The sequence below is a fragment of the Manis javanica genome, chromosome 6, assembly GCF_040802235.1.
Source record: "Manis javanica isolate MJ-LG chromosome 6, MJ_LKY, whole genome shotgun sequence".
In the NCBI taxonomy this organism is placed as follows: Eukaryota; Metazoa; Chordata; class Mammalia; order Pholidota; family Manidae; genus Manis; species Manis javanica.
In genome coordinates, this window is record NC_133161.1 from 1,550,427 (window position 1) to 1,565,631 (window position 15,205).

Genomic DNA, 15,205 nt, shown 5'->3' on the forward strand with positions numbered 1-15,205 from the left:
TGAACCCTGTTTCCTACTTCAGTTGAGCACGAGCAGCACGGCGGGTTTCTTGTCAGTGTAGGAGCAATGCTGAGTGAGTGGGCGGCATTCATCCCAGCCCATTGCTCACAGCTTCCAAGCGACACTGACACGTGGATGAAGTAGGTGAGGGCTGGCCGTGGTGGTTCAGGACATGACGAGTCCCACTAACAGCATTGAGAAAGTCTGTGGAATTTAACCTGATTTATGTTTTATTTTGTATTATGAATATATTGTACTTGACTTTATTAAGGGCTATTTTATTTATTTTTAACAGGAATCACTAGATTTGATCTACTTGGAGACTTTGGAAGGTTTAATTGGCTGGGAAATTTCTATATTGTATTATCCTACAATTTGCTTTTTGCTATTGTGACAACATTGTGTCTGGTCAGAAAATTCACCTCTGCTGTACGAGAAGAACTTTTCAAGGCCCTAGGTAATCCTGAGGTTTATGGGTATTTTTTTTCTCTTTCTACTGATTAATAACCTTGGCATTTTAGTTAATTTTAAGTCTTCACCTATTCATTTTTCCAAATGTGTGAAACCTTAGAGTTCACATTCCTGACCCACCACCTATTGGTTATGCACTTGTGTAAAATTTCTTCATTAAGCGTCAGCTTCCTTCGTCCTTAAAATGGTGACATATCTTCTTCTTTTTAGGACTGGTGTGGGTATTAACTGAAATAATTCTTCTAAGGGCCTGAGCCCAGTCCTGGCGCATCACAAGAGCTCTGCAGACATTAGCTCTTTATTGTTACAGTGGTGGTGGTACTGAGGTGAGGGTGATAAATGCTAAAGACTTATTTTTGGTAATGAAACTTCTTGCTATTTTTTAGTCTAAGGTTTTTTTGAGGCTTAGTTTCACAAATGTCAGGCTGACCCCTAATTCTCTTCAGGAAACCACAGAGTAATTCAAGATAAAAATGTTAGTATTCTTGGTGTTAGTTGGAGAGAGGCACCCCTATATCATGTGTCTGTGAGGCACACACATTGTAGCAGTGTGAAAAGTCTAGGTTTGGGTAAGCTGGCAAGGGTATGAATGTACCCTGTAATGCATTTTCATGTGCTTACTTCACCATTAGTACTAAACATATGGGAAGCTTTTTAGAAATAGCAGGACGATGTAAACTGTCTTGCCATACAAGCCCTCTTGGGTTTGGAGTGTGGGATTTTTGTGATAAAAGAAAGGAAAGGCAGTGATTTATTGTAGAAAATCTTGGCATCAGACCCTTTACCGGAGTGACACCATGTGATTTGCTCGTACTCCGTATTCCCCCGTGAAATCTCACTACTGCGAAAGACAACACCATCAATTCAGGAAGGCCCCATTTTCCGCTAACTTAAACCTACGAGCAACAATAAGGCTTCACGTGCCACCAGGCTTTTCCAACCCTGATAATTGAAAGGATGGTGTTTTGGAAGGAAAAGAGATTTCATATTGTTTACTTATAGGTATTTTGCTTTGAATTTACCCTGTAAGGGGTGGCTGATGAAATACTGGCCTGAAAGGGGAAAGTTACATCTCCTTTCAGCTGAAGCACCGGGTAATCCGTGCCTTGGTTTCACAATGCTGCCAGGTCAAGATCTGCAAGGTGAAGTGGAAACAGCAGTTCTCTCAAACAAGTGTCCTGACTTAGAACTTCACTTTCAGCCTGTGGTGGCATTAGTGCCGTTAGTGAGCCTCCAGCTCACGCCCACGCCCACTCAGGTCATCAGCGAGAAGCGTGTGAGCGGGTTGCAGAAGTTCAGGCTTTGAGCTAGGTGTTTGGGGTGCCAACTTGCTACGGTAGCCTTTATGAAAACAGGAAATGTGATTTAACCTGGGGTGAAGGTCCTGTGTGTTGTATCTGCTTTTGACCATAACAGGCAATGGAATCCTCAGGAGTTGGGTAAAATTACCTAATAGATACAGTTTTTTCCTAATGTTTGCTATTCTCTGAGGCACTCTAAGGAGGCAAGGCCTTATGCATGGAAAAGGTCCTCATCAATATCTGTGAAGTATGAGGCATCTGAGATCTTAAATTTGATTTCACTGGGAATCATAATTGGATTATAAGATTTAACTCGTGTTCCCTTTGCTGCTATGTCCGTTGATGATAACATTCTCAGAGTATCTGGTGCATTTTGCTGTGAGGGCTGGTGGTGGAGGTGGTTGTTTCTGCAGAAGAGAGCAGGTTTCTCATAATGCATAGCTGGTGCTACAGCCAGTTTTAGGACCCACTTATTGAGAGAACCGTTCTCAGAAGGGGCTTCTGCTTCCTCCAGGGCACCCTTAGCCCGCTGTGTCTCCTTCCCCAGTGGCCCTGCATGAACATGTGTGCCACGCCCACAGCTGTGGGCTCCTGTGGCCACTCAGCTCGTGGCCATTCCTGGGACCACAGCTTCATGTTGGATTGATCTATTTGATTTATTTTTTCCTTCGCAGCCATATGTCATAAGGGTCAGTTTTACCTTTCCTTTCATTCAGACATGTGGGCGATAGAAATGCTGAGGTTTGTGGTGCTACGTTGGGCTCAGAGTATGGAAAATTGCCTCATGGTCAGGTAGACAGCTGTCTGAAATTTTAGGGGAGAAAGTCTCCCCAAGCATGTTTCTTGAGGTGTCACAAAGGTCTGAGCCTCGTAAAGATCGTTGCCTCAGTGTGTTTTCCGTAGACGTGCTGCTCATGTGTTTTGACCGTCTTGTGCTTCGTTTCATTAAAGTGCCACAGACACCGTCACCTGCCGTCTGCCTTTCCCCCTGTGATGGTGTGGCGGTGTTCTGTGTACCATGTGCATTGTGTGATTAATTGCTGTGTGAGACAGGGAAATGAATGAGACTTGAAAACATTGTGACCCTTTTTTACTCTGTGTAGTATCTTTGAACAGTAAAATACTGTTTATACTGTTTATGTTACTGTTCTTTCTCCATTTCTTCCTCTTTTTGTTAATGCTTTCCGTTGCCTTTCTTTTTAATGATGTGCTTCATATTTGTGTGTCCCTCCTATGTAGATACGCATGTGTGTTTGAAACAGAAATGGGGGGTCACTCCTGTCTCAGATCAGTTTCCCTGGGAAGTGCACTTTGGGTAGAGTGAGCTTTCGGGGGGCTTGTGGGAGGCGCTCCCGGGCTCCGTGGGAGGGCAGGGCAGGGAGGCGGGGGAGGGAGCCGAGCAGAGAAGAGGGCTGTGTGCATCTCCCCAGAAGCCTTCGTTGGCTCTCTGGGGTGTTGTGATGACCCCAGAGCTGTCCAGAGTTGAGGAGAGAGCATGGCTTCCTGTTAGGCACCTGTCTTCAGTTTAGGCCCCACGGAGCAGCCAGTGGGGAGAAGACACCTTTCCTCCCGAAGGGGGTCTGCCCAGCTCCACAGGCCCCACAGCAACACTGCCTCCTGCCTTGTTACTTGCCTCCCAGCCCTGTGCCCAACCACTCAGTAGTCCATGTTTCTTACCATTTTCTTAATTTTTCTGTAGGGCTTCATAAACTTCACTTACCGAATACTTCAAGGGATTCAGAAACAGCAAAGCCTTCTGCAAATGGTCACCAGAAGGCCCTGTGAGGCACGCAGCACCCACGTGGTCCAGAGGCCCAGGGCCCCTGAACTCAGGGCCTTCCTGGCATCAGAGGCGGTTCTCACCGACTGGCTCCTATTTAGGGCTGCTGGCCAGGGCTGTTCTTTCGTGACTGACGGAGAGCGGGGCATCTCGGACTTCCTCAGGTCAGCTTGGCGGGCCCGGTAGCCTGCAGCCCAGTGCAGGCCCTGAGGACGGCACAACGCTTTGTGGACATGCTTGCTTGCATCACTTGACAGTTGCTGTGTGAGAATGTTGGAAAAGGCAACTTTGGGGCTTTCTAAGTAGTCACGTAAATTCCTTTCCGTGTGTCATCAGAGGTGGATGCCTCCTTGGCACTTGGGTGTGATGTGAAGGGTCTGTGGCCTGGCTCACGGTAGGCGTGCTGGGCTGTCGTGGTGGCAGACTTTTTTCACTTCCTTTTTTTAAAGAAAAAAACCAAAAGCTTAGTTCTGATTTATGTTTTGGAATGGTCTTGATTGGCACTTGATTCAAGAGAAAAATACAAAATTCTTTTAAAACCTGAGCCGTAGCAGAACACTGCAGGAACACCTTGTGTGTGTGGTGCGTGATCCTCAAGCAGGAAGTGCCAGGTCACGCTGGGGCTCGATGTGCATGTGGCTCAGTATTACCTCCCGCAGCACAGTTGCCAATGTCGGATACACTTGTAACTTAGAGTTTGCCTTACAGGCTCTATATACACACATTTTTAAAAGCGTTTTCTTCAAAAATCCCTCAGTTCCCTGTGCTCCTGTGTCTGTTATGAAACTATAGCTGCTGTGTGGTGGAAACGCCTTCTGTTACCACACTTTTCAGGCTTTGGTTACTTTTGTATATGTCAGTTTAAACCTCAGACTTGTAAGTAAGTTACCAGTTCAACATCCAAGATGCGTACCATCAGCACCCACGGCGTAGGACGATTCTGCAGCGCGCCACAATCGGAGCATCAGTCATCCAGCTGTACATGATTCCTGGGGTGGCTTCTTGACTTGAAGTCCACTGAATGAAAGCTGTAGAATTATTCTCTGTGTCACCATCCACTAGGGTGGAGTACTGACCACTGTGCATGCAGAACTGGGAGGTGGGCCCCCGTGCACGGGATGCTGTCACAGTCCCCACATGCGGGCGCTCACATGCACTGTGTGTACTGTGGTGGCTTGTCTGCGTTCAGACAATAGGGAAAGAACATTTTCTCAAGTTGTTGAGTTTAAAGGGATTTTCTTTTTTGGAGAAATTTATGAAAAACAGGCTGTATATATATGTGACATAAAAAATTTCTACTTAGAGCCAAAATAATAGGAAAAAGTTAATAAGCTCTATTCATCTCCTTTGTTTATGCCATGCATTTCCCTCCGAGGTTCTCTTGTTAAAATAAAGCTTAGTTTTAAAATAAAGGAATATTTTGTGATTCCAAACAGCATTCAGTAAATACTACAAGCTTAAATATTGGTGAGTTTCTCAGCATAAGATCTGCCTATGGAGAAAACTAACAAAGTTGGCTGCTTTATAATTTCACTGGTAATTATACCTATTTAAGATTTAATTGCAAGCTTTTATTTTTTACTGAAACTTGCTTGCAATCTATACTTTGAACAGACTGGGTCAAGGAGAGAGGAGAAAGAAGGTTCTTGAAGTAAAAGACTATCACTTTAAACTTACACCAGTATTTCAGGGCACATACAGAGGAAGAGTTCCTGGGTATTTGTAACATGTCTGAAAATTTTCAAGTAAAATACTAAACTTATCAATGTCTTTGCTCAGTTGAAAGTTCTTTTCCATTGGAAGACTTAATTAAGCAGGTTTGGATTAGTAAGCAGTAAACTATATTATAAATTCCTCAAGTTCTTCCTGGATGCATCTTCATTGCTCTTGAACGAGGATGCACATCATGTGGAGGAATGGTTTTGAACCTTGGGTCTCACGTGCTTTTTACGGAAGCAAATGTAGGTTGTTCCATACCCCACCTGCCACGTGATCACAGCCGTGTGAGGCTCTACAGGCAGCTAGTGTGCGCCTGGCCACATGCGCAGGAGTCCTCCCCTGGAGTGACAGACTTACTTTAAATGCAGGTGCTCCTGTTGCATGCGTGCTGGAGGCCGGCCGCAGGAAGCGCAGGGCAAGAATGGGCGGCAGTACACTGAGGCCAGGAACTCGAGGACTGGCGAGGAACCGTTCCTGTCGGGTCGCCCTCCAGCGAGCATTCTTACGGAGAAGGCAGGTAGGCCTGCGGTCAGAGCGCCAGGTGCCGGCGGTCCGCTTGGTCCTGCAGCTGCCATTTCACTGCTTGGTGCTTGGTGGCACGTCAGTGACTGTGTCACCTTCTCTTGCTCTCGTCTCTAGGGTCTGTTATAAAAGGGCATTAGGTACCATAGTTAAGTTTATTGGGGAGACTCGGCCAATTATCATGAACTAGTTAGTTCTGCAACATATTTAAATTATTTTAAGATCATAAATTTTATAGGTAATATTTGTAATGTTTTTTACTGATTTTCTAAGATATTTCTTTGATTTCATATTTACTTAGCTTTATATACATTGTATATAAAAGTAGATGTGTTCTGAAAAGAGCCTTTATGTGAAAATGATACACCCGTGCTGACATCAGCTCCCTCAGTGCTGCGCTGCAGAAGTGACACTGTCCGTGTGGTTTTGACTCTCGGGTGCGTTAAAGGCGCTTACATCCCCGGTGTGTAGGTCTCGAGGTGTCAACACCTGCCTGGCTTTGCTGGAGTGCAGTGGACCTCAGTCTGCTAACGACTCAGGCTCACACCTCTTGTGTGGCCTGTGTGGCTTCCTTTATTGTTAACACAGTATTTAATGTGTAAAGGCAGATTCTTAACAATAATTTTAAAAAAAGTCTGAGCATACATGCAGTACTGACTTTTTAAACTAAAAACACCCTGGTATGATGTTACTTTAATGTCTGGATGCACTGGTTAATTATTTTTGTTTACAGAGTGTTTTGTTTACAAATTATCTGTTGATCTTATTTGTTTCTATGAGACACTTTTAGTGTGACTTTTTTTTGTTATCATTAATCTACAGTTACATGAAGAACATTATGTTTACTAGGCTCCCCCCTTCACCAAGTTAGTGTGACTTTTTAAATGTCTTAGAAATTAAAGTTTTACAAGTGATCTCGTATTTTGGTTGGTAAGCATTCAAATGTGTTTTTGTTAGTTTTAATCTCAAATACAATCTTGGCTAAAACTTAGGGTTTATGTAGGTTACTTTCAGTTTTATAAAGGGCTGTAGTTATTCTGGTGGGATGTCACATTGAGGAAGAAGTGGGTATTTTCTGTTTTTGTTGTTAGAGTTATTCGTTGTCCTGCCTCTTGCAACCTAAAATGTAATTGAAATCATGTTTGTTATCTTATTTAATTGCATGAGTTAGATTTGTCTGATTCCTCTAATTGCTTTGTAGAAGGACTAAGCCATACCTAATGGGGTCTGGACATCTTAACCAGAGTTTTCACAAGAGTAAATGCTGCTGCATCTGGTTAATCCACTGAAACAGAATCCTTTACACCAGTGGATTTCAAGCTATTTGACCACAGGGAGACCTACATTCTGCATTGTAACTCAGTACACACACACACACACATGCGCATATGTACACATTCTATACGTATAAACAAAAATATAACAACACTGTCCTGACTTTTACTATGTGTGATGCATGCTGGCATTTCCTGTTCTGTCTTGCTATTTTTTTTAAACCACTAAGTCATTTCCTGACCTGCTAATATATGGCAAACTTTAGTATGAAAGACGACTTTGGAATCTTGTCGAAAGAAGTACGAACATAAAGACCTTTCTTGGCTTTTGAATATCATTCAGATTAAATTCATTATTACAAATACCACTGAAGCAAAAGTATTATGTATGCAAATTACTTGCTACACTGCAAAAAATGTAAAATCAGTAGAAATTGCTAAACGCCAAAAAATGGATTATGAAATTTCAAAACCAGATTATTGTTTTAGAGGAGCAGAGCTGAGAACTAATTTTCAAGACAAGTTACTTAACTTCCAGTTCTGTGTAATTCAATTAAGAAAAAGTTTTTTCAAGTTCAGATGTAATCCAATAGGAAGTTCAAACACAATGCAGTTATACTAGGATATGGCTTTGATATTATACTTGTCTAAACAAACTGCAGAAGCCAAGTCCACAAGCGCAGGTTATGAAGAACACGTGGCAGCCTCTGCTTGGCGTGCTTTCTGGGGACTAAAAGGGAACAGCAGGATCCTTACGACTCCGAGGAGGCTGAGATTCATATGTGTGTTGTGAATTTGACGAAGAAAGTTTTATCAGTAACTAATTCCCATGTGAATGTTCGAATGTCCTTGTCATTGAAAAACTTTTGTTAAAAAATGTACAGCTTATCAACAGTGGCCCCTGAGAATCCAGGACATGCTGTCATATTGAGTGGCTGTCACTGTTAGGTCCTATCAAGTGGCTGTTGCTGTTAAATCGAGTGTTTGTAGCTATTGCATCATACTGAGTGGCTGTAGCTGTTACACCACCAAGTTGGAGAACTGCTGAGGCCAAAGGCCAGCACCTCTCCCAGCCCACTTCTGCCTGCTTTTTGGGGCTTTGATTTCTTAGTGACTGCCATCACTGGTTCAGAATTTTCAAATACCAGATAATAAATCATTCATCGCAAAATATAATCAAGTATTTGAGCACCATTTCTCTTGTTGTCGTTTGTTGATGGCAGATTGACAAGTGTGCCATAGTGTCAGTTCCGTGTTTCTAAGCCTTATAAATTCAAGCAAACTCTGTTCCTAGGTTAAATGCAGCCAGACATTTAATAATGCAGATAAGGTAAGTAGATGGCCAAGATTTGATTATAAAATGAGACCAATTTTGTGTGTAGCTTTCAAAGGGACTTGCTACTTTAAAACAGCAACAATAATGGGAAACATTTAAATAGTGTGTCCCTGGGTGGGTCATTGTTCCAAGCATTCTGTGTGGGTCCATGTGTGTATTTCAACGTGTAACCCTTTGATCTCAGGACAGCCTCATTAAGTGGGTCCTGTGATTATTCCCACCTGGCAAACAGGAAAGCTAAGCACAGAGATGTTAAGTAACCTGCCCCGCAACCCACAGGGCTCAGAGTTGGAGCCCCAGGCTGCTGGATCCCAGGTTCCTACCTTCACCACTGCGTATGTATGTTGCTTCTCAGATATCTATCTCACCTCTCAGTTACGGCCCATGAGAAGGAAGCACCTGTTTTTCTCCTGGACCCCTGTGACTAGACGGCAGAGCCCTAAGATAAGAGCATCTTCCGTTCCTTTAAGGACCAAACACTGATTGTCTCCTCTGTCTTGGTGGCGCCTGCCAAGCAGGGGAGCAGGGAAGCAGGTGGGGAACGAGTGTGAGGTGCTCGGGCTTTGAGAGTGTGGCCCGCCTGCCCTGAAGGGAGGCAAGCGGTTCTGGAGTCCTTCTCAAAGGCGGTGCTTTGGCTCTGCTTGCATAAGTCTCAGCCCTCTGGTCTCCAGCAGTCTGACGGCTCTGCGTCTGGGAAGGGTTGGGACAGCAGCCGTGAGCCACTGGTGCGCACTGGTCCAGGGCACCGGCCTGGGATCTGGGAGCCGGGAGCCTCGCCGTCTCCCGACTCTATTCCCGTCTGTGAAGCGGGGCAGAACTTGGAGTTGTGGAAAAGGACGAGGAAACAGCAGGTGCAGTTACCTGGGCCTTGCTCCCAGAGGAGGGAAAATCATGTCTGTATGCCACATGATGGATGTCGGTGGCTTTTATGTCCCATCCACGCACACGACACATCTGGCTGGCATCCCATAGCCGCTGGCATAGCGCCTGTAACATTGGCACTCACAGCTGCGCTGCTCTTGTTAATAATTTATTTGAATGTTTTCATATAATTGCTTGACATTTTTAAGGTGATGTCAATTGAAAGAACTAAAATAAGTCTTAAAATTTTAAGTGTAGAAACAACTGAGGCAGCTCTTTCACGTCTTACAGCATTTGTCTAGTTTATAGGAGACTTTTCAAGATGAGTCCTCAGTTATCCTTCTGAAAGGTTTTCATTTTTCATTTCCTAAAATTATAGTTTCTTAAATTATGATGGGGATTTTGGATTGATATTGGGTTTGTTAAAAGCTTGTAACAAGCCAGGAAACATTTTTGAGTCTTTACACCCTCCCTGTGTTTTATTTGATTAAGCCTGAAGGTCTCAATGCGTCAAAATTACATTAATTTCGACTTCCGTATGAGGCTTTGTTCTTGAAAGAGAAGCCAAATCTGAGTCTGTAAAAAGCAGTATTGGATCCTTAAAGTGTTTCCCCTATTTTGCCTAATCCAGTTCTTAAATTTCAGTGTTTAAGTGCATGTGCCATTATAAGCCATGTGGCTGCTCTGGGACAGACCAGGTGCCACCGTGGGGTGCTGTCTGTGTGCACGGCTGCCTCCCCATCCAGTAGGTGTTGGTGTTTTCTTCTTGGTGTGTGTGTGTGTGCATCTGAAAACTGCTTATTAATGGGTGTTTAACATACTTCCAACTTCTAGCTATTGTAAATACTAACAAATAGCTTTCTAAGTGTATCTTTGTGCACTGTTCTGTCATCTCCTTAGGAATTTGTAATGAAAAATTCCTCTTTCCTTAATCTACTCTCAGTGCTTCTAGCCTCCAATAAATGTGTGGGGTTTTTACGTACACCAAGAGATTCTTCAGTTCTCTATGGATACCTGAGTATGCTACAATTCAGTTCAGTGCTGGCTCGACTGGAGTTAGTGCGGACCCCATGGGTTAAAGGCTCAGTCCCACAAGACTGGTCCTCCCGCCCCCACTTCAGAGGTTCCCATCACCCCCTCTGGTTCAGTGACTGGCTGGAGCAGCTCACAGAAGTCTGGCATCAGTTCACTTACTAGATGACCAGTTTATTACAAAGGGATTCAACTCAGGAATAACCAGAGGGAAGAGATGCTTGGGGCAGGGGGAGTGGGGAAGGGACATGGGCTCTACGCCCTGTCTGTGTGTCTCACCCTCCCAGCATTTCCACTCTTCTCCAACCTGAAAGCACCTCTGAACACCTTCAGTTAGGGTTTTTTTTTATAGAGGCTTCATTACCTAGACCTGACTGATTAAATGATTGGCCATTAGTGATTAGCTCAATCTCCAGCTCCCTCCCCTCCCCAGAGGTCAGGACAGTAGGCCTGCAGTTCTAATCATCCCCCTGGCCACCCTTATAGACCTGCCAAAAGTCACCTAATTGACGTGAGCTCAGGGGTGGTTGGAAGGTGCTTGTTACAAATTACAAAAGACACATTTATTATTCCTGTCACTTAGGAAATTCCTAGGGTTTTAGGAGCTCTGTGCCAGTTAAGGAAAGGAAGACCAAACATATATTTCTTATTATAAATCACAGGTTAATGTAATTCCTAGAAATGAAGGTCCTGGATCAAAGATAATGGACATTACCAAACTCTTTGCAGAAAGACTCCATCAAAATACGCTCCCCGATGGCATGTGAAGGTATGTCCCTTCAGCAGTGCTGGCTCTTGCCTGTCGTCCACAGCAGAGCCAACCTGACAGACACGTTTCTCTTTGCACTTTTAATAACTAGTGGGAGGAACATTTTTGTAATTTTAGCTTCTTACAAATATAAAATACAGATAGTTTTGTGAATTACCATTGAACGCAGTCGCCCATTTTCTTGGTGTCTGTCTCAGCCTTACTGTTTATAAACCCTCTTATGGATGTTAAATCCTGGCCCTTCTTATATGCTGCTCATCTGTGTTCTCTTAAACGTGTCCACATTGTTTTTTGCTGTATGGAAATTTTACATATTGAAGTGGTCAAATTTGCAATATCCTTTAACTTTTTTGGTGTCATCCTTAGGCCTTCTGTACTCCAGGATTTTAAAATACATTTACCCACTTTTGAGATGCAGCCCACATGCTGTGAAGCTCACTCCCTCAGCCTGCACGTTGGGGATTGGCATCCTCACGGTGTGGCGCACCCACCACCATCTAACCCAGATCACTTTCACGACCTCCAGCCCAGCCGCGGGTATGGTTCGACTTACTTCCTCACCAGTCATCACCTTATTGGGGCTTGATCCGGATAAAACGGGTGAGATCATGGGTGTGTGGAGACCTACTTGCCACACAGTGGCCGTGTGCACCGCACAGCACGACTCCAGTTCCATTTGAGTGGTGGTGTGGCCCCTGGGTGGGGTCTGACTAGGGAACTCAGCAGACGGCTCGCTGGGACCTCCAGAAGGTGACTTCAAGGACAGATCCACCAGGAGAGGCACCTTCTACTCCACTGTTTGTCCTGCCGTACCGCGGTTATGACAGGATGTGATGGCTGGGCCTCTAAGGGCCACTTGGGACCATGAACTTTCCTTGAGGGCAGACAGTTGACAGAGCTCCGTATGCCCTGCCTACCCTCCTGGGGCTTCTGAGGACATGGCAGTGGCTCCTGCGTTCAGGCCACTGCGGTCAGGTCTGATAAGTGCCCTGAACACAGTGCAGCCAGTCCTTGATCTAGCCTCACTGTTTGCTCTGGTGACAGGCCAGTGGTGGCAATGCTGTATGTTAAACAACATGCGTGATGGTAGTGTCTTTTCATGAGCTAAATGTCTGTAAAAGTCAAGTCTTTCTAAATTTTATATCCCAAACCTCTAATTAATGTTATTCATAAACTGATTTTGAAGACTATTCTCTCCTCTGTTCATGTACCAAACACTAACCTTGTGTTTTGAATTATGAGTAGATAAACTTATTCTTGATTACATGGGGCTCCTGTCAGTGACTCATTCTTCCCTATCTGGAAATTTCCAGGTAATATGGTGGCTTTATACACTTGGCTTATAGTTTGGAAGATGCATGCTTTTAGATCAGCATTCATGTTGGCAAAGAAAATTCATATTCACAAAACATCCCAGAGACAGTTGACAAAATTTAGGTAAAGCCTGTTGATTAGTTAACAGTATTGGGTCAAATGTTGATTTCTGGTTTTGGGAATTCTACTAGGCAGTTACCATGAGGGAGAGGCAGGTGACATGGGAACTTTTTTTGCAATTTTTTTGTACATCTAATTGTTTCAAAATCCTGGATACATGGTGTAACAAAGGTTTATGCTGTAAAATACTTCTATTCAGTTCAGAAACACTTAACTAAAAATGTAACTCATCTCCAAGGTGCCCTCAAGGATGGAAGCCACGTGTTTGACAGGGCTGGAGCAGAAAGATGTGCATGGTCCTGCGGTATGGGTGTCTGTGGCCCCTGACCTGCCCGCGGTGGCCCTCCAAATGTGGTCCGACCAGGCTGAGTCCTAGCGGAGGCGGTCAGGCAGCTGCGAGAGGGCAGCGCTGCTCCCCGCCGCGCGGGACAGGCCCGACCTCGCTAGGAGGCACTCTCTCCTTCCTGCGCAGCGGCTGTTTCCCTGGCCCACTGCGGAGCGTGCTTCCCTATGTGAGCCTGAGGATCTCGCCGTGTTTCAGTACAACCAATGGAGAATCTGTCAGAGATGGTGTAACCTTTCATCTTAGGCCTTTTCACTCTCTGGGCAGAAATTTAATACTAGTCCTGATTATTAGGGGTATACAGAACTTCAGCCTTTCACACTACCATGAGAACCAAGGATAAACTTCTTTAAAATTCTCATTGTAGATGTTAGATGTATATTCTCACACTCCCTGTGGAAAGCATGAGGTCAGCATTTGATGGGTTCAGGACGCACGACCCCAACATACGGCACCTGACATACTGAATATTTTAAGCTGAAGGAGTTAGAAACGGCTGAAGCAGGAAGGTCTTGCTGACCTCCTCCCCGACTCACCCTTGTCCCCTGAAACAGGCCATGCACCCTGTTGTGCGAGGTGGCCCCCTATGCCCAGAGGAAAGGAGCACCCTTCTCCCAAAGCCCTGACAGCAGGCCGAGCTCAGGCTTCCCGAGGTCCCTGTGCGCTTACCGCACACCCCTCCGCCGCAGGCACCCGCTGACCTCCCGCTCTTCACGAGACCCGCCTGAATGCTCAGGCCTGTTTCTTTGGGTCTTCATTTCTTTCTGAAGGCTGCCGGTTAATGTAAAACTTAACTGCATAAATTGGGGTGCTTTTTTCCTGTTAATCTGCTTTTGTCACCTTAATTTTCAGACCTAGCCAGGGACCCTCAAGGAAGACTTCCCTCCTCTGTGGATTCTTCTAATACGGTTAATGGAGTTTTATGACCTGATCTAAAATAGCTCCCAACAGACAACTGCTCCTGCTACCTAACTGTTGGCTCTGCGACAATTACTAAGGCAGTAGCTTCCCGATTTTCAGTAGTGATCATACCCGACACGTTACTATGGTAAGTGGTCATAGAAGACGATATTAAGGAGTATTTGCTCAAAGCCACTTATTCTCTGGATGCTTTACCAGGTATCACTGTGGTGAAGTAGGCATCTATCTAAAAGAAAACTTATTCAAACCCACACTATTTTGGTCATGTTGTAAGGAGCTGATCTTTAGGGCCGAGTCTGCGTAATGCATAGGTGGCAAACTAGTGATTGAAGAGCTGGGCTCATCTCCCAAATGCATTGTTTTGCCAGTTCAACATTTTAAAAAGTGAATCAACATTAGTGAATCACAAAAGTTCCACGATACCATAGCTGTGTGTAAGTGTATTTACTGCTGTAACCGTCTTTTTTAAAAATTGAAGTAGAATTGAAACAACATGTTTGTGTTCAGTGCACAACATAATGATTCAATATATGTATTTTATGAAATTGATCACCACAATAAGTTTAATTAATGCCCATCATGCCACATAGTTACACTTTTTCTTTTTGATGAGAACTTCCAAGATTTACTTTCTAAGCAACTATCAAATACACAACATTGTTAACTGTAGGTGCTGCGCTGTACATGACATCCCAGGACTGACTTACCCTATAACTGGAAGTTTGTACATTTTGACCCCCTTCACCCATTTTGCCAGCCCCAATATTCCTGCCTCTGATGAACACCAATGTGGTCCCTGTATCTATGAGTTTGTTTTTTGTTTGTTTTTGTTTACATTCTATATATAAGAGAGATGATATATTATCTGACTTTCTCTGTATGGCTGATTAATTAGCACGGTGCCTTCAGGATCCATCCACGTTGTCCCAAATGGCAGAATTGCCTTTTTTTTTGCTAATTTGCTTCAGGTATTTTTATTCATTATTTATTTATTTATTTTATTAAGGTATTACTGGCATACACTCTTATGAAGGTTTCACATGAAAAATATTGTGGTTACTACATTCACCCATATTATCGAGTAACCCCCATATCCCGTTGCAGTCACTGTCCGTGTAGGAAGATGCCACAGAGTCACTGCTTGTCTTCTCTGTGCTACACTGTCTTCCCCATGATCTCCTGCACACCATGTGTACTAAACAAAATACCCCTCAATCCCCTTCTCCCTCCGTCCCCACCCACCCTCCCACACCCCTCCCCTTTGGTAACCACTAGTCCCTTTTTGGAGTCTGTGATTCTGCTGCTGTTCTGTCCCTTCAGTGTTCCTTTGTTGTTATAATCCACAAATGAGGGAAATCATTTGGTACTTTTCTTTCTCTGCCTGGCTTATTTCACTGAGCATAATGTCCTCCAGCTCCAACCATGTTCTTGCAAATGGTAGG

The 15,205-nt window shown here is 44.3% G+C and overlaps 1 protein-coding gene across 19 annotated transcripts in view; it reads left to right on the top strand.

Moving 5' to 3' along the window:
• Positions 1-12,329, top strand: part of LMBR1 (limb development membrane protein 1) — a 135,416-nt gene extending 123,087 nt beyond the window's left edge. For 6 of the 19 annotated variants that reach the window (XR_012132017.1, XM_036999282.2, XM_073238132.1 and 3 more), the window contains one exon: positions 3,472-5,314. Coding sequence is in view for 6 of the 19 variants with exons in the window: in XM_036999282.2 (XP_036855177.1) it covers positions 3,472-3,557 (86 nt within the window). In the remaining 13 variants the exon portion in view is untranslated. Of the gene's footprint in view, positions 1-295; positions 459-3,471; positions 5,315-5,639; positions 10,010-10,958; positions 11,066-11,431 lie in introns of those variants that run through there. The other 13 variants (XM_036999277.2, XM_036999278.2, XM_036999275.2 and 10 more) reach the window with 11 other exon arrangements.
• Positions 12,330-15,205: the final 2,876 nt, after the last annotated feature.